General features: G+C 38.8%; 1 protein-coding gene across 1 annotated transcript in view; it reads right to left on the reverse strand.

Annotated features, from left to right (window-relative positions):
* LOC130911162 (roundabout homolog 1-like) overlaps positions 1 to 19664 on the reverse strand; it is a 554903-nt gene that overhangs the window by 395666 nt on the left and 139573 nt on the right. Inside the window, exon 3 of the mRNA XM_057828938.1 lies at positions 12951 to 13040. Within this exon, the coding sequence (XP_057684921.1) occupies positions 12951 to 13040 (90 nt within the window). The remainder of the gene's footprint in view (positions 1 to 12950; positions 13041 to 19664) is intronic.

The raw sequence follows: 19664 nt of genomic DNA on the forward strand, positions 1-19664 counted from the left end.
CTAACAGTTTGAGCATACTTCAGAGGTTCGGGTAACTTGTTCCAGAGGTGAGGAGCATAATAACTAAATGCTGCCTCACCCTGCTTGGTTCTTGTTCTTGGAACATGCAGAAGACCGGTTCCAGACGACCTTAGGGGTCTGGATGTCTCATAGGAATCTAACAAGTCAAGCATATATTTTGGTCCAAGGCCATTAAGTGTTTTGTAGACGAGCAGTAGTATTTTATAGTCTATCCTTTGACTCACTGGAAGCCAGTGTAGCGATTTCAAAACCGGTGTAATGTGGTCCAGCTTCCTTGTATTTGTGAGGACTCTGGCTGCAGCATTCTGTACTAGCTGCAGCTTCCTGACTGATTTTTTATCAAGACCTGTAAATACACCGTTGCAATAGTCCAATCTGCTGAAAATGAATGCATGCATAAGTTTTTCCATGTCTTGTTGTGTCAGAAGCCCCTTAATTCCGGTTATATTTTTTTAGATGGTAATAAGCGGATTTAGTGACGGACTTTAGATGGCTATCACATTTTAGGTCTGAGTCAATAATTACGCCCAGGTTTCTGACTTGATTTGTAGCTGTAAGTGACATTGTGCTAAGTTGGCTGCTTATCTTTGACCTTTCCTTTTTTGGCCCAAAAATGATCACCTCAGTCTTCTCCACACTGGTTTAAAACCAGGATTAAGTACAGCGGTAACACTACAAACATGCAAAATAGTACAGAAATCTGTGAAAACAAAGTATATTGGTTAAAAGAAGCCTTATTTTTAAAGACACTTTGTTTGTTTCCAGAAAATGTGGAATTCATTCCAGTAAATTTTATTGTATTGTTGAGAAAATTAAGTACTGCCTTTGAAGCAGTTAATGTTTCTTCTTGTGAAAAACAGTATCTCAAGGTCAGCTGTGTGTTGTATGGCATGTTGAGAAATAAGTACTGCCTTTCAAATGGTTAATGTTTTTGCACTTTCTTGTAAAAAAAATAAAATAAATAATAATAATAAAAAACAAACAAAAAAAAAAAACGTTTCAGAGCAGCTTTTTGTTGTATTGGCATGTTTCCATCATTCATGTTGAATCATTAGGATATTTTAAATAAATAATGGACACAGGGATGCATCGATAATCACGAGTATCGTTATAACTGTGATCATCGTGAATACCGTGATCATCGTTCAATAATCGAATCGTAGCATACCTAAGATGGCACACTCCTATTCACCACCAAAGACGTATAACAATGTTGTTTATCATGTTGATGATGAACTGCTCATTACTAAAGAATGAAAAAGAATATAAAGCTTTTTTTTAATGATGAAAGGTGACTATCTTTCTTATAGTTCTGTGTTCATGTAGCCATAGAACACAATATTATGTGGTGCTTGAAAGAAAGGGGATATCTTGTGACATGATGTTTGGGAATGAATGAGTTAATTTGAAACCATAAGTTATGACTGATGATATCATAACCTGTGATCTGGAACTTTGTCTTTTCAAATGCCTGAAACCCTGAAGTCTCAATTTGAAATCAATTTCCCAGTCACAATGGGCCTATCGACGTCACTGACAGCAAACAAATTCAAGATCAGCAAAAGAAAGTCAACTGAGCCGGCAACGACAAAAAATAGTGTTTTTATTCTTCCTATTACAAGCTCGGGAGCAAAAAGTTTTTCAAACTGAAACTTTTAGATGTAAAGCTCCACTGCGCACAAGTTGCCTGGGGTCTGAGAACAAAAATTTACTTCTCAAATGAAAACTTCCCAGAAAATGTTCCGACTTGTACCCCTTGTAGTCGATGTCTTGACGGGACCACCGGGCCAACCCGCCCACGCGTGAAAACGAAGTCCCTGAGAAATAAAATGCCTGTTCTTATTTCTGTCTCGCTTTCTTTCTTGTTCTATCCACACAGCTGCCAAAACAAACTGGCGCTGCGATGAGCGTAATAAATATGAGCGATGGGATATCTGACCTCACACCACGCGCTCCAGACGGGGGAGCAGGTGCTGCTCAGATTTACAACCCTGAAACACCCCCCACCTCTTCACTCTCTGACCCCCCCCCATCCAACTTGTAACCCTGTCGTGGAAGCCTTACTCTTATTTGAAAGCTAATTCCAGGCTCACTTGGCTGCGCACATGTCAATTAAGTAGTAAATGTCTTGTCAAACTATAACAACCGACAACAAATGTATCTTTAGCGAGGACTACCGCTGTGCTGAAGAGACCAAGGATTGCCCAGGACCAAGAAATGTAGGAGTTGAGACTGGGACAAGACCAACACAAGCTTAAAGCACAGGGTAACTTTTCAACCTGTTATAAAATATTTTCATAACCGCTTTCGCATAAATTCTGCAAAGATGGCAGAGCAACAAAAGAGACAAAAAGTTTTGTCTGAGGAAGAAAAAAGGGAGATTACATGGATATACAGAATAAATATTGGCCTGGCTTAGCCACACGGTTGCTAACCGTCATGTGCTCTTGTTTAGCTACAACTGGATTCATTACCTTATTACTATTCATCCTTCACACAGCTGCTGGAAACAGAATTGTTGTTTAATCCATCTGCAGGCGACCGGGAGATTAATTTTTGATTGATCAATGATTTTTCGACACTGTGCGGGTGTGCGCTGGTCCATAGATTTCACTGTCAGTTGACAAGACAGCTCCCACAAACATTGCGCCACGCCTTCCCGCTGGGGGCCGACCCAGACAGAGCTTAGTTGGCTTTTACTGTGATAAACTCGAACACATGTTGCATTCTAACGCCGGATTTAGGTGGAAATAGGACAATTTTTTTTACTCCATACAAGCAGGCAGGATTGCCTCAAGAGTGATTTGGTCAAGAATTCAAGGTAATTATTGTGTAAAAGAGCACCAAGCATGCACTTTCAACTTAAAAAGCTCTTTGTTTTGTGACGGCTGCCACATTGGATTACACAATAGCGTAATTTTAGCTCAAAATGATTACGTAAACTGAATGATAACTGCCCGTTTTGTTTTGTTTTTTTGAGCTTTTAACCAAGAATCGAGACTGTTTTATGTTCATATCTATAGAAATTACGGTAAAGTACGCATTTATTTATAAGAGTTTTCAACTTAAAAAGCTGTTTGTTTTGTGATGGCCGCCATGTTGTATCCACACAAAGTAGCGTAGGTTTACATTCAAATGATCAGGTAATTTTCGACCAAATGCCCGTTTTTTTGGCAAAAAAAAAATAATCGTAATTTAGACATTTCTGCGTCTATACAAAAAATAATTCACCTTTTCCATGTTTTATTTTACGCAACATTGCAATCTAAAAACGACGAGGGCCAGATAGCCGGAAAGACGTGCCTCCGTGCTAACTTATATGATATGTTAAATAATGCTATTGATCCTGAAAACATAGGTGATTATCCCTGGCATTTGGTGATTTTTGTGCATCTAGCATAAAATTCGAGAATTATATAGGCATTTTAAGTTTTGTTATACTTGAAAAAAAATAATTAATCTGGATTTTATAAGGGAACGACTTTGAAAATGTTGATATCGCTGCTCATGGAGACATATATGCCTAAGGGAGGTGCCTGTTTTTGTTTTAGGTCGCTAGCGGCTTTTGTTTCGAAAATATTTGAATTTTAACCCTTTATTGCCAAATGTATCACATTTGATACACCTAAAATTTCATGATTTTGAGAGTAACTCAGAATTTTGACTTTTTTTTTTTAAATAAAAATGATGGATGCATGTGTTGACATGCATCCATCAGATTCCATGAGAGATTCTGCAGATTCTGCAGGTTCCATGAGAAAAAAAACAGGGTTTAGCAAGGGTTATAGATATTACAACGCTTATTATACATATTAATTTTGACTTTTCTTTATACAAACTTGAAAAAAAAGGTTTCATTAGGACCTTATTTTTCAAATTTTGGGATTCTCTGATAATTGCTTCATGTTCCAGGAATTAAAGGGTTAAGTTTTTGAAAATAGGCCCCCCACGGATCTGCCCCAAGACCTGTCAATTTATAGTGAAGTCTACAGCTGGTCCTCATGGGAAACTCAGTTTTCCTGAAGAGGAAAACACTACCGCTTTTGTCCACCAGCGACGCTAAAATCGACCAAAACTGAAAAGTTACCAAGTGTTGCTTTAAACAAGATCAAAACAATACAAATCTGTTATAATTTTTTTAACATACTGTAGTTTCAAATTTGTGTTCATTTATAGTGGGATGGAATTATAGTAACACAAAACTTGAAAACTTTAAAATCACATTTAAGAAGTTCAAGTGCTTGCTAGTCCGAGACCAATACAAGATCCTAAAAATGTGAACCCAAGAATGATTTACAACACTAACAAGGACAAGATGGGTTTTAATAGACACTTAACGCTTAACTCATTCAGCTCAAAGCGGATTAGTTGATAACCACCGCCAAATGCAGCCAAGGAGTTCATATTGCAACTAGGGCTGTCAAAATTATCGCGTTAACGGGCGGTAATTAATTTTTCAAATTAATCACGTTAAAATATTTGCCGCAATTAACACACATGTCCCGCTCAAACAGATTAAAATGACAGCACAGTGCAATGCCAACTTGTTAGTTGTGTGTTTTTTGGAGTTTTGTCGCCCTCTGCTGGCGCTTGGGTGCGACTGATTTTATGGGCTTAAGCACCCATGAGCATTGTGTAATTATTGACATCAACAATGGCGGGCTACTAGTTCATTTTTTGATTGAAAATTTTACAAATTTTATTAAAACGTAAACATTAAGAGGGGTTTTAATAAAAAAATTCTATAACTTGTACTTACATTTATCTTTTAAGAACTACAAGTTGTTGATTTATTGTTTTAATAAACAAATACAGTACTTATGTACCGTATGTTGAATGTATATATCCATCTTGTGTCTTATATTTCCATTCCAACAATAATTTACAGAAAAATATAGCATATTTTATAGATGGTTTGAATTGCGATTAATTACGATTAATTAATTTTTAAGCTGTAATTAACTCGATTAAAATTTTTAATCGTTTGACAGCCCTAATTGCAACTGAAGTTGCACTACTCTACCCACTCACATACACCCCATCTCCATCTTACCTCTATTCCATGCTGGCATGCTGCTCAAAGGAGCTAAGCTGCGTTGATGAGGGAGATGAAAATGAGATTGGATGGGGAACAAGAATCCGCCATCTCTTGTCCGGGCCGCTTTCAGTACGGTTACTATGGGAAGAAACGACCTCCGCCAAGGCGGAAATAACACGGTAGAAGCGAAGCTATATGAGCTTGTCATGATGATATAAAGCCAATGTAGTGGAAATGGCCTGTATCTACATACAGTAGAAATATACTGAATTTATAGACGTTCACAATGCTGTCGAGGAATTTGTTTTAATCGAATTAGAGTCAAGGCTGGTTGAGCAATAAAGATTTAGTTGTAGAAACACATCACTTTATAAGCAACAAGTTTTCCCACTTCCTCATTAACAATGTTGGGAGTTGTTACTCCATAAATCATTACATAGAAATAGTAATGCCTTACATTATTTTATCACTCCTTGCCTGCTGAAAGGAATTAGTTATATTACATGTACATTTTTTCCCACTTATTTTTAATTTGCCTGAAACCGGATGAAGTATCGTAGGATAGATGGATGGATGCATAAAATGGGGGAGGAAAGAAGAAAAAGTCTTTTTCATGTTTTTATTGCACCAGTGTCGGGGCTCGTTACTCAAAACGTAATACTCAAGGGCATATACTGCTGGTGAAAAGTATCGGCACCCCTGCAGTTCTGTCAGATAATGCTCAATTTCTCCCAGAAAATGATTGCAATTACAAATGCTTTGCTAGTAATATCTTCATTTATTTTTCTTTCAATGAAAAAACACAAAAAAGAATGGGAAAAAATTGAAATTACTATCATTTTACACAAAACTCCAAAAATGGGCCGGAAAAAAGTATCAGCACCCTTTGAAAAATCATGTGCGTGTGGCACTTAATAGGTGGTGGCAATAACTAAATCACGCTTGCAGCCAGTTAAAGTGGATCAAAGTTGACCCAACCTTCATCCTGTGTCCTTGTGTGTACCACATTGAGCATGGAGAAAAGAAAGAAGACCATAAAACTGCCTGAGGACTTGAGAAGCAAAATTGTGAGGGAGCATGGGTATTCTCAAGGCTAAAAGTCCATCTCCAAAGACCTGAATGTTCCTGTGTCTACCGTGTGCATTGTCATCAATAAGTGTAAAGCCTATGGCACGGCAGCTAACTTCCCTAGATGTGGACGGTAAAGAAAAATTGCTAAGAGATTTCAACGATAGATTGTGCTGATGGTGGATAAAGAACCTTGACTAACATCCAAACAAGTTCAGGCCATCCTGCAGTCCAAGGGTACAACAGTGTCAACCCGTACTATCCGTCGGCATCTGAATGAAAAGGGACTCTCGGGTAGGATACCCAGGAAGACCCCACTTCTTACCCAGAAACATACAAAAGCCAGGTTGGAACTTACCTGAGAACACCAAAAATGTTTTGGAAGAATGTTCTCTGGTCAGATGAGACAAAAGTAGAGCTTTTTGGGAAAAGGCATCAACATAGAGTTTACAGGGGAAAAACGAGACCTTCAAAGAAAATAACACGGTCCCCACAGTCAAACATGGCGGAGGTTCCCTGATGTTTTGGGGTTGCTTTGCTGCCTCTGGCACTGGACTGATTGTTTGGGAGAATGTTCTCTGGTCAGATGAGACAAAAGTAGAGCTTTTTGGGAAATGGCATCAACATAGAGTTTACAGGGGAAAAACGAGGCCTTCAAAGAAAATAACACAGTCCCCACAGTCAAACATGACGGAGGTTCCCTGATGTTTTGGGGTTGCTGTGCTGGCACTGGACTGCTTGCATCATACAGTCTGATGACTACCAACACATTTTCTAGCATAATGTGGGGCCCCGTGTGAGAAAGCTGGGTCTCCCTCAGATGTCATGGGTCTTCCAGCAGGACAATGACCCAAAAGCAACATCAAAAAGCACTAGAAAATGGTTTGAGAGAAAGCACTGGAGACTTCCAAAGTGGCTAGCAATGAGTCCAGACCTGAATCACATAGAACCCCTATGGAGACATCCGAAAATGGCACCATTCAAATCTCAGAGACCTGGAGCAGTTGGTCAAAGAAGAATGGTCTAAAATTCCAGCAGAGCATTGTAAGAAACTCATTGATGGATACCGGAAGCTGTTGTTTGCATTTATTTTGTCTAAAGGTTGTGCTACCAAGTATTAGGCTGAGGGTGCCAATACTTTTGTCCGGCCCATTTTTGGAGTTTTGTTTAAAATGATAATATATATTTTTTTTTATATCATGCTCTTTTGTGTTTTTTCATTGCAAGCAAAATAAATGAAGATATTACTCCCAAAGAATTTGTATTTGCAATCATTTTCTGTTAAAGTTAAAACCCAAACACGGTTGAATTGCTTTGTACCTTTAATGTCTGATTTTTGTTGGAAATTCTAATCCTGCTTGAAATCTTATTTCAAAACCCTAATCGTGACATGAAACTAGGAGTGTCACGAAACATCAATCTGGATCATCAATTTGTTAAAAAAAATAAAATTAAAAAAAAAAAGTCAAATCAGTGAAAATGCACAACATCGATCTACATAGTCAACTAAATTGCGTTGTAAAAACCTTTTGTTTTTTTGTTGCACTTAAACTCCAGTTTGAAACCCAACTTTTCCTGTCTGGATTCTGACAAAATTTTCCTCATAGAATCCAAATACATGTCAACTTTCTAAAGTCATTCCTTGATCATTTGTGCCCTTCGCAACCTGACAAAATAAAGTCTTGCTCTGTTTCGTGTCGTCTTTTGTGGTTTGCATTGGTGGCGCAGTCGTAAATATTCCCTGTGAAGTCACGCTCGGCCTCTCATGTCGACAAACTGAAAAAAGCTGTGCGCCGCGTGCGTCAGCCTGTGTAGCGTTAGCACCATGTTTCAGCTCGTCGCTCTCATTCATTATGAATGCGATGTGCTGTGAGATCGGGAAACAATTTGGAGTCTCTCTAAAGGGAGCAATGAAAGCTTTCAAAGTGTTGCAAAGTTGAGGCTCGACACACTCTTCTAGTGCCGTTCAAAATGATTCTTAAATGTTAACCTTTGTTTAAAACCCTATCCTCATTTCCGCCTCACTCGAAAAGCGATTTATGCCATTTTTTTGCCATGGACTAGAACGCAACAGCTGCCTCCTGTACTCTAAAGCAGGGGTCCCCAAACTTTTTCCTGTGAGGGCCACATAACTTTTCCCTTCTCTGATGAGGGGCCGGGGTCAGTTTGTAACAGAAAAAGTGTGACGATTGCAGGAGTGCCTATAAGTAAAAAAATATTGTTTTTCAGACAGCCACAAACAAATAACCCTTTCTGGATTCTTCACGGAGCAAAAGTAAATAAAATAAAAATAATAGTGTTATTAATTTAAAAAATAATTAATTTTTAAAATTATTTATATTTATTAATTTAATTAATAGTGTTATTATTATTTATTATTATTATTATTATATTATTAATGAAATAGATAATAACTAAATAACCCTCTCTGAGTTCTTCACAGAAAAAGGCCAAGAAATAAATAACACTATTGAGAAAAAAAATACATATGTATACATTCAAAATGCTCTCTGGTATTGTCAGGGGGCCGGACCAAATGTGGAAGGGGGCCGTATCCGGGCAGCGGGCCGTAGTTTGGGGACCCCTGCTCTAAAGACATCTTAAAACCATAATTTTAAACTTGCTAATGCTAATGCTTGCGGCAATTACCGTATTGGCCCGAATATAAGACGGCCCTGATTATAAGACGACCCCCTCTTTTTCAAGAATCAAGTTTGAAAAAAGACTTTTTGAACACCAAATTAATTTTTATACAGAAAATAATGACAGTACATCTGAAACAAATGATTATAACAATATATTTGAGAGAAAAAGCATGTTATTTTGCCTCATTCAAATCTTAATATCTGAACATTTAAATATGTAAACTAAAGTGCAATCACATTCTTAAATGAATGGCATCTGTTTTTTACATGTAAATAAACCAATCTATTGTGATAAAACAACAAAATTGCAATAACTGCAGTAACCATCAAAGTGAAGTCTAACTGTAACTGTAGTCTTGAAACAAATCTGAATAAGGAAAAACATTGCAATAAAATAATGCAAACTGGTTAAACTAGTAGCTGAGATCTGTCATGACAGAACATCGCGTCAATGATATCAGGCGCCATCTAGTGTCGTGAATGGGGAGAGTAGCTGAGATCTATTATAATAGAACATCGCTTCAATGATATCTGGCGTGATCTAGCGTCGTGAATGGGTATAATGTCTAGACCGCGGATATAAAACGACATCTTTTTCAATCTTATTTCAATGCAAAAAACACCGTCTAATATTCGGTATGCGGTAATATTAAAATTTATTAGCTAAATCAACTCATGAGGACAATATGCCAAACCATTTGTCCAAAAAAACAAAAATTAATAGACCAAAAACGACAGTGTCATTGGACAGAGGGTCAGTTTTTCTTTTATCTGCAGTTGTTATGATACGGGGTTATTTTGCAATGAGCAACTTTGGACGCCAATTTGATGCTAACAGTGCTCATTGGTTTACTGATGTAACACTGACAAAGCAGGTCGATTGTCGCAAATATTCGGCATTCGGCATGATATAACATTTTGTGGTTTGAGGGTTTTTTTTTTTTGTGTATTCCCACTATTCAGGGAAAAACTGTACCTTCACACATAAGGCTTGATGAGACCACAGCTTTTCTTAGTGCTTTGCTTCATATTCCACTCCACATTTGGGTTTTAATAATCAGACAAAGACAAAGCTGCCATGCTATTACATTTAGTTTGACTGTGATATGAAGCAAGGGTCAGCGAGAAGTCACAATCAAACACGATGCGAGGTGACCTCTCGGACACTTATCATCCCTGCTAATGTTCGTCAAGCGCTCTGTTCGAGTGCCCAGTTAAAAGCGACAACTGTCAAGACGGCATCAGTGTTTCACGCAACGGGCGTACGCGAGGTATTAGGATGTATCAGGCTCATTTCCGACTCGCTAAGCGGCCTGCAATGATTGGCTTTATTCTTAGCTATGCGCTAATGGGATTAAAAATGGCCAGATTAAGAATGAACTCGGGGAGCCATTAAATGATAGGAGAAAAACTATCATTAACTCTTTGGCTGCCATTAACTGCGATGGTCACCCATTCAATTTTGAATGGGCGGGATGGCAGCGGTGGCTTTCATTATAAACTGGCAAAACCCTCAGCCTTTGATTCAAAACAATATGAGGGAGGGCAGAAGGACAAAATGGTGCAACTCTAAATCCAATTGTTAATAGAGGTTGATCTGCTGGAAATAGTAACCGGGTCACAATCCATTTTGACTCCAATTCAAAGGGGATTGAACATTAATCACTGTCAATGGTAGCAATGAGTTAAATATAATGTGATTATAAATGTTTTTATTTATAAATCATTCAGGAAATGTTTGTATTTACTCACCATAATAGTTACTAGGAATGCCATGATTAATCAACTAATCCACGACTAACTGATAGTCAAATAAATCAACAATTCTTTTTTTTGATTGAGTTGGCTGTTGTAAGCATTTTAAAATGATATCAGATAACACTGACATCGGTTTTTCATTAACGGTTTTGGGCCAATATGCATATGGCAGTGCTGTCATGTCCATTTATTGCCTGCCTGTGGATATGGTGTTTTTACATGCCTCTGCTGGCACTTAGTTATCATTATGTTTGATAAGTTAACACACTTTTTGCCGATGTAAACATATGTCGACGTGAGCTCATTGCGAATAGAGAGCTAAATTGGCGAGCTATCGTCTGCAGCCAATGTACCATAGCAGTACTTGCCTTATCACATTGTTGTTTGTGCCTTTTTCAAGCTTTTTCCAATGTGCATCATTAAGTTTTTTACACGTATTTCAGTGATACATGACATTTATTTTAGGGCCGTCAAATTTAACGCGTTAACGGGCGTTAATTAATTTTTTAAATTAATCACGTTAAAATATTTAACGCATTTAACGCAATGACCCGCTCATGCATAGCCTCAAACAGATTACAATGACACACTTGAGAGCCAAGAGGCAGAGAAAGGTGTCTTGTTTTGTGCTTTTTCTTAACAAAGGTATACCACTCGCGACGTGCTGGCACTTTGTTTCTTTATTAGCACATTCAGCTTCAACATTAACACTGCTTACAGCTCTCGACAGGCCGTAACTCTAACTCACTCCTGCATCATGTGAGTGAACAACATGTTGGCGCCGCGTGCACTTCAAGGTGCCTTGTATAATTCAATATCAGATTATTACAAAAGGCGAGTGGACACAGGCTTTCATTGGACCGCGCCTTTTATTGGCATAATCATCATTTAGTGAAATCACTTCAAAAATATTATCTCTCAAAAAAAAAAAAGTTCACAAAAAGAAAAGCGCTTCAATCTGTATTAATTATATTCTCACATAGTTAAACAACAGTGCAAAGAGAACTGGCATTCCCAATCAAAATAGCTATCAAACATACACACAAAACTTACTCAAGACTTTGGTCAAACTCTATTCAAACATTTTGTTTAGTTCAACAAATACACCGGCTGACAATATTTAGTCACAATATACAAACTATCAGAGATCTCGTACGTTGTGAAGCCAGCACTCAAATGACGTGAATTACAATGGATGGACCAGTAAAGCAGAAACTACGGCGTCAGTTGAGGGACAAAACACACTATTTGGCTTGATTTCTAATTTAATTTAAAACTCGCCATTGACGCCGTGTGGTGTAATTAGTGTATATAGTTTATTTTTTGATCGAAAATTTTACAAATTTTATTAAACTGAAAACATTAAGAAGGGTTTTAATATAAAATTAGTATAACTTGTACAAACATTTATTTTTTTAAGAACTACAAGTCTTTCTTGTGGATCCCTTTAACAGAAAGAATGTTAATAATGTTAATGCCATCTTGTGGATTTATTGTTATAATAAACAAATACAGTACTTATGTACAGTATGTTGAATGTACATATCCGTCTTATGTCTTATCTTCCCATTCCAACAATAATTTACGGAAAAATATGGCATATTTTAGAGATGGTTTGAATTGCGATTAATTACGATTAATTCATTTTTAAGCTGTGATTAACTCGATTAAAAATTTTAATCATTTGACAGCCCTAATTTATTCATCTACTATGCTGGTACTCACTCTCAGAACAATATTGACATACCACAAAAAGAGAAAGTAAGAATTGTTTTGAATCCTGTTGAAAAAGTGAAGTCACCGTGTTCTGAAACTGTTTACATTCCATTATTTTGCACTAGTTAATGCCATCAGCGTTTGGTGTTTATGGTGTTATACTTATATAGCGCTTTTCCACCTTTCAAGGCGCTCAAAGCGCTTTACACTACATCGCCATCTACCTACTGGTGACGCAGCACCAGGAGCAATGTGGGGTTCAGTATCTTGCTCAAGGAAACTTAGGCAAGTTCACCAGGGCAGAGAATCAAACCCACAACCTCTGGGTTGGGGGACAACTACTCTACCACTGAGCCACGCCATCCCCACATTGGCCACATTGTTTGTGATTTATCATTGTTATCTATGTGTTTATTTGTACATTAATAAAGAATTTAAGAGTTTGAAAATGTTGTACCAATTAATAATTGTCAGCAAAAATTCAATTGCAAGATTAGTTAGGAAAAAAATATTTGACTAAACGACTATTCGTCAAAAAAGTCGGCAGGCTAATCGGGAGAAAAATAATCGTTTGGGACAGCCCTAGTGATTATTATGACTATCAAATTAATCGTTTGTGGTAGCCATGGACGTGTAATAAGAAATGCGACTACAAGTCTGTAAACAGCAGTTCATTTTCACCATCAACACAAGTCATCCAGTACCTGTGTAGCCCAAGGAGTTGTCATCGCCATGTCCCGTGGTGGGAGCCGCCGTTGGACCCTCTTTCACTCCGTCCTGTGTCACTCCAGTCTCTGTCAACAATAATACCACAGGGACTAAGAAACCAGACGCTTCTTCCTCGTGATGCCCTGTGCCTGCCGCACCCCCAATGCAGGCCCAGAGTAAAAACAAGCTCCATCCCTGGTAGTTGTCCATGCCAGTTCAGAAAAATATCTTTAAAACATAATTATCAGGCTTGATGATAAAGTTTACTCATTTAGCACCCCAGCAGGAGGTTGTGTCTTTCAGCTTCTGGATGTCCGAATGTGAAAACCATCGGGTGTATCAATATGTGACTGCACCCAGCACAAAGGGGGACCAGGGGGCAGACTGACACTCAACATGATTGACACCACCGTACACACAAGCAAAGACTGTTGATGCAAATACAATTAGGCTCCATTAATTGCTAATCTGCTCCCTTAAATGGCAACTTTTGTGTCATCTTTAGAATGACAGGCGGCATGAGGGCGGAATGAATCAGACACAGCCATGCTAAATCTCTTTGTGGGTCAAGAGATAGGTTCATTTCAAGGACCCCCTCCCAGTCTTTTGCACCTCACAGAGTGTCAATCTGTCCCAAGTGGGATCAGGCTTGATTGACGGCAGGCGGCCAGACGGGATATTTCACTGGAGAGCACTTGAGATCGGCCAAGTGTGACCACTAAGGGAGGATACTCACACTCCTTCTGTCTATTTCTATTGTGCAAGGTTTAGGTTTTCATGAATAACTGGTGATGGGAGGGGTAGTCATATGACACACACGTTACATGTGCACATGTGTCCATGCTGTGAGCTAATTTTGAGTCTATGGCTTTCAGACTCGTAATTGCATAACCTAGAAATTGAAAGTTAAATATAACTGAAGTGTACTTAGTAATTCTTAATACAGTGGTACCTCGACATACGATCACTTCGACACACGATCTTTTCGACATGCGACGTAAAATTTGACATGTCATTTGTTTCTACATCCGACGACATGCTCGAAATACGACGATTTATGACAGTGCCGCAGTTTCTGTTTTCCCGCAAGGCGGATTTTCTTGTGAGAGAACTCATCATGGGTTCCAACAAGTAGGGTTGGGCATCGTTTGAAATTGAACGATTCCGGTTCTGATTCCGATTCCACGTTTTGATTTCGGTTCCGAACAATTCTCGATTCCAATTCTTTTAAGTCATTTGCTCCCAGAAACGTATAAATACGTTCTATTTTTAAATGCTTCATTGTCCCAAAAACGTATTTATACGTCTTTTGCGTTTTTTTTTTTTTTTTACAAGAAGAATCTATAGCTTGCGATCTATCTGAAAAACAAAAAACAAGCCTCCAAACCCATTTCAAAGCAATAAAACTGGCCACTGGAGGGCAGTAGCGCATTTTGTAAAGACCCGCAACCCGTTTCAACAGCAATGAAAGGCCGGGCAGCACGGTCAAAGTGCTGGCGGATGACCGAACAAAACAACCAAGAGGACAGTTGGAATGCCAGGCGCTGGACGACAGAGCAAAACGACTGAAACACCGTACAGCGGGCTCGCCAAGCAGACCCCGCAGAGATTGAAAAAAATAATCCATTTTTATGAGACGGACAACGATGAGGGATAAGCAGCAGACGCGGCGACAACGGCGTCATCTCGGCGGCAACACGCGTCATCTCTCAGTAGTCATGTGTAAACAAATTGTTACTTTGCTATCAAAAGCTCTATTTGTCTTGTTCATTATGATATTTTATGAAAGGAAAACATTATTTAGATGTTTAAGATGTAACTAAGGCTAAAAAATAGCTGTGTTAAAGTCAAAGTTACAGTGCCCTCCATAATTATTGGCACCCCTGAAAAAGATGTGTTTTTTAACTTCTAATAATTTTTTTAAAAAATTCAAATAATATGGGACCTTAATGGAAAAAAAGAGAAAAATCCAACCTTCAATACAAGTGCATTCATTCAGTGGGGAAAAAATCCCATATAAAGAAAAAATGATTTGACATCAAATAATGTGTGTCACAATTATTAGCACCCCTGGTGTTAATACTTTGTACAACCCCTTTTGCCAACAAAACAAGGTCTGGGGACTGAGATGGCCATGGGAGGAGCTTGATTTTGTGTCTGCTGGACCATTTCTGTGTAGATTTGGCCATATGTTTAGGGTCATTGTCTTGCTGAAAGACCCAGTGACGACCCATCTTCAGCTTTCGGGCAGAGGGTAACAGATTTTGATTTAAAGTGTCCTGGTATTTCAAAGCATTCATGATGCGATGTACCCTAACAAGGTTCCCAAGGCCTTTGGAAGCGAAACAGCCCCACAGCATCACTGACCCACCCCCATACTTCACAGTGGGTATGAGGTGCTTTTTAGCATGCGCATCTTTCGTGGCACGCCAGACCCACTTAGAGTGTTGCCAAAAAGCTCAATCTTGGTCTCATCTGACCAAAGCACACGGTCCTTATGGGGTTTGCGATATTAAAAAAATATATATATATATATTTTTTTTAAAGGAATTTTCAGTAGATGACTTGAATAGCTGTTTGGAAAGACTTTGGATGACTCACCATCACCACAGTGTACAGTGATCCCTCGTTTTTCGTGGTTAATGGGGACCAGAACCCGCCGCGATAAGTGAAAAACCGCGAAGTAGCGCACCCCCCCACCCCCCAATTTATTTATTTATTTTTTGTGTGTGTGTTTTTCTGCTCAATGTATTTATTCAGATTTTGCATTGGAAAGAGATACATATAAGCAGAGGTTGCGCTAGACATTTTCGTTGTCTGTCATTTTGACTGACAGGGTCATAAAAATCCGGTCATAGTCTATTTTTACCCGTCACTTAAATTTTTAAAATGATAATGATGACATATTCAATAGTATTTAGTTTTCATTCATTTTTAATTAATATTGTAACGCTTGCTTGGCGGCGAAAAATTAGACACGGAAGTCGTGGTATTTTTCTCCCTTTTTACTCTGCTTACCGCCAACAACTCCGCCCCCAAAGAAAAAGAGGCAACGATATAGACCCCAATCACCAACGTCACACAATGATCTTAATTGTGGTTGTCAGCCCAAAATCTTCTAAAAATATATTAAATGCAACTTATCAGATATAAAATGACTACTACATAGTCTGTGGTGATCGTTTGGTGCCCAGATTTCTTGTCGAATTACAGCAGTCCATCTCGCTCTCATCTTCGGGTCTCTCAGAATACGGTAGAACTTAAAGTCTCTCCGTCTATCTTCTCTGTTACAGCAACCAACCACACACGCCTTGACCATTTTCATTATTAATATTAACGAGCAGAAAAACACGCCGTGATAGGAGGCATGTACGTAGCGGTAATGTGTAAACATGACGAGCTGACACACAATATGGCGGCTCCAGTCAGGGGGGCGGAGTTGTGACGTCATGTGATTGGGGTCTATACACAGGCGGCAATCTTGTCCATCAATTGGATGACGCGCTGGCACACCGGGTGCACCAATATGAACCTCGCGTTGATGTGTCAATCACGGTGCCGCCGCCAGACCCCGGTGACGCTACAATATTCTGACAGAAAAGCCAACGACGTCATGCATTAAGAGAGACAATAGCTAATTAATATGCTAACTCGCCACCGTGTGGTCTGGGGTGTGAATTGCAACCTGTCAAAATGACAGACGGACGTCAGTTTTTTCCGTCACCGTTTTAAAAAACCGGTCAACGACGGAAAATATCCGGTTAACGCGACCCCTGCATATAAGACATATTTTTTTTCTCACTTTCCCCGCCCAAAGTGCTTTAAAAAATGTATATAAATAAATGGTTTTTAAGCACTTCAAATGTCATAATTATGATCAGTTTTAAACATAACTGTCCAACCAAATCATTTTTTAACAAGAATAAAGTACTATAGTAGATAAATGCTTGGCTTTATTAAATGCTTCTGTTTATCTACCTTAGCTGTGACCGTTAGAGTGACATGTAGAAATTTCAAACTCCTCATGATAACTTCTGGCATTTATATGTCTCCAACGTCTCCACACACACACACATTCATTCCAGCGCAGCTTCCTTGCAGAAACTGTTGAACAAGCTAAACGATGATTGACAGATGCCGGTGTGAAGTCTGCTTCTTTGGCCAGATCAAAGCCATGTTAACTTTAATAAGCAAGAGCTGCAGTGACTGAGAGGAACAAAGGCCTGGGAGAGGGAGGGTGTGAGGCTGTGCGCAGATCAGTAAGCAAGGCGTATGTGGATTATTATGTGGATTAAAAAAAAAAAAAAAACTATCGCACGTGCTTGCGATGGGACTATCGCGCACGCGCACATCGCGATGGCGATGTTTAAACGATATATCGTTCAGGCTTAGTGTTTATGATGCTGGGAGCCATTATCAGGGGTCGTGTTTATTGTGAAGACAACATTCAAACAAATGTGAAGTACAACAGACCCGCAGTTAACAGGGAACTACGGCGTCAGTCGAGGGACAAAACACACTTATTGGCTTGATCTGTAATAAATTTAAAACTCGCCATTGACATCTTGTGGTGTATTTAAATGCCTACCTTACATAGTTAAAGAGTGACACTGTGGAAGTACGGCAGGGAGCCCATGAGATGTCATCGCCTTGCAATGTCAACAACAATGGCGAGCTACGAGTTTATTTTTTATTCAAAATTTTACAAATTTCATTAAAACGAAAACATTAAAAGGGGTTTTAATATCAAATTGTTATAACTCGTACTAACATTTATCTTTTAAGAGATACATGTCTTTCTATTTGCGGTAGCCTTTAAAATTCATTCTGAAACAGTTTTGTTGAACAGTATCAACAACCGAGGTGTCTTGCTTGATATATTCATGTACAAACCTCAGCGATCATTTGCTGCTGGCCTCTCCCAGTTCAAAGTTTAGTGGATGTCTACTGCCGACAATGTCAGCCAATGAGTCAGTATTTGTCAAGTGAAACAGCTTGTTTACCATTTATAATTGGCAACTATTGCTCATCATTATCTGACAGGAAACCGGTGAATTCTTAATGCTAAGCATCAGCAATCTGATTCAAAACATTCAAAATTTAACAGTTCCTAAAATACTTGGTTTGTTTTAAGTGTTGAAAAACACTCAAAAGACACTCGAAGAACTCGGCATGCTGCAACTAATGGCTTCATGCTGCGTCCAAGTTGTCACTACACACACATTTGCGTACACGCACCGAGCAGATGAGCACATGACAAATGAGAAGAAAGCAGCACACTGTCTGACTGTGAGAGCGCGACACCAGAAGGCTTTGTGTTCACACTTGTCACAACCTAAAATAGATCAAGAGCAGTGTAAGTTGTCTTCATGACTTCATCACTGATGGGAAACAAGTCTCATCCTTACTTTAATTGTATGTGGGATTCTATTAATAAATATGTACCCAGTTGTCATGGAGATGGCCAAACCTTATCCCGGTGGTGAAAACCTTACTTGGAAACATGACTCAAAAGAGAGAAAAAAATTCTCATTTCAACTGACTGTTTTATCATTAAACAAAATGGAGCAAAATCGGAATTGAGTGTACCGTAATTTTCGCACTATAAGGCGCACCTGAAAATAAGCTGCCATCCACCAAATTTGACACGAAAACATTCAGAGATAAGACGCACTGGACTATAAGCCGCAGCAGTCCTCACTGTATTATGGGATATTTACACCAAAAGATATTAACCGGTAACATTTTATTTGACAGCGGCATCATACGACTGTCATAAGACCAACCACCATGAAGCTTTGAGCCAATTGGCTGCAAAGCTTATTTACTTCAAGAAGCTTCATTTGGCCATCACTGCTGCCTTGGGCGAGACAGTCAACCTCCGCTGCGATTTGCTGTCAACACTCGTCCAACATGCCTCCTAGCATGCATTGCTGCGCTACAGATATAAATAACAATCAAAATTAGGGTTGTTCCAATCATGTTTTTTTGCTCCCGATCCAATCCCGATCGTTTTAGTTCGAGTATCTGCCGATCCCGATATTTCCCAAACGATTGCTTTTTTTTTGCTCCCGATTCAATTCCAATCATTCCCGATAATTTTTCCCGATCATATACATTTTGGCAATGCATTAAGAAAAAAATGAATAAAACTCGGACCAATATATACATTCAACATACAGTACATAAGTACTGTATTTGTTTATTATGACAATAAATCCTCAAGATGGCATTTACATTATTAACATTCTTTCTGTGAGAGGGATCCACGGATGGAAAGACTTGTGACTTTGTATATTGTGACTAGATATTGCCATCTAGTGTATTTGTTGAACTTTCAGTAAATGATACTGTAGCCATGCCCCAATGCATGACGGAAAGTGGAACCGTGACTGTGCGTAGTGCTACCAACTGATATATCTTCTCTGCGTTGGGAAATAAAATAAGGTAATAAGAAAAAGATCAAATGCGGCCTTGCTTCCCCACATTGCTTCCCATTATATTTCTAATCGTAGGGAGAGGGATTGTAAGGCTTTAGGCAATTAAAAAAAGGCTCCAAAGGCTGCCAATATGCACTCTACGCATTTTACGCCGCCTTTTATCTCTCTATATAGGTAAAATGGTGCCATTACAGATTGAGCGTGACAATGCGTGAGTGGGTCGTGCAACGCATGCATTAATTGCGTTAAATATTTTAACGTGATACATTA

Source organism: Corythoichthys intestinalis, unplaced genomic scaffold, assembly GCF_030265065.1.
Source record: "Corythoichthys intestinalis isolate RoL2023-P3 unplaced genomic scaffold, ASM3026506v1 HiC_scaffold_23, whole genome shotgun sequence".
Taxonomy (NCBI): Eukaryota; Metazoa; Chordata; class Actinopteri; order Syngnathiformes; family Syngnathidae; genus Corythoichthys; species Corythoichthys intestinalis.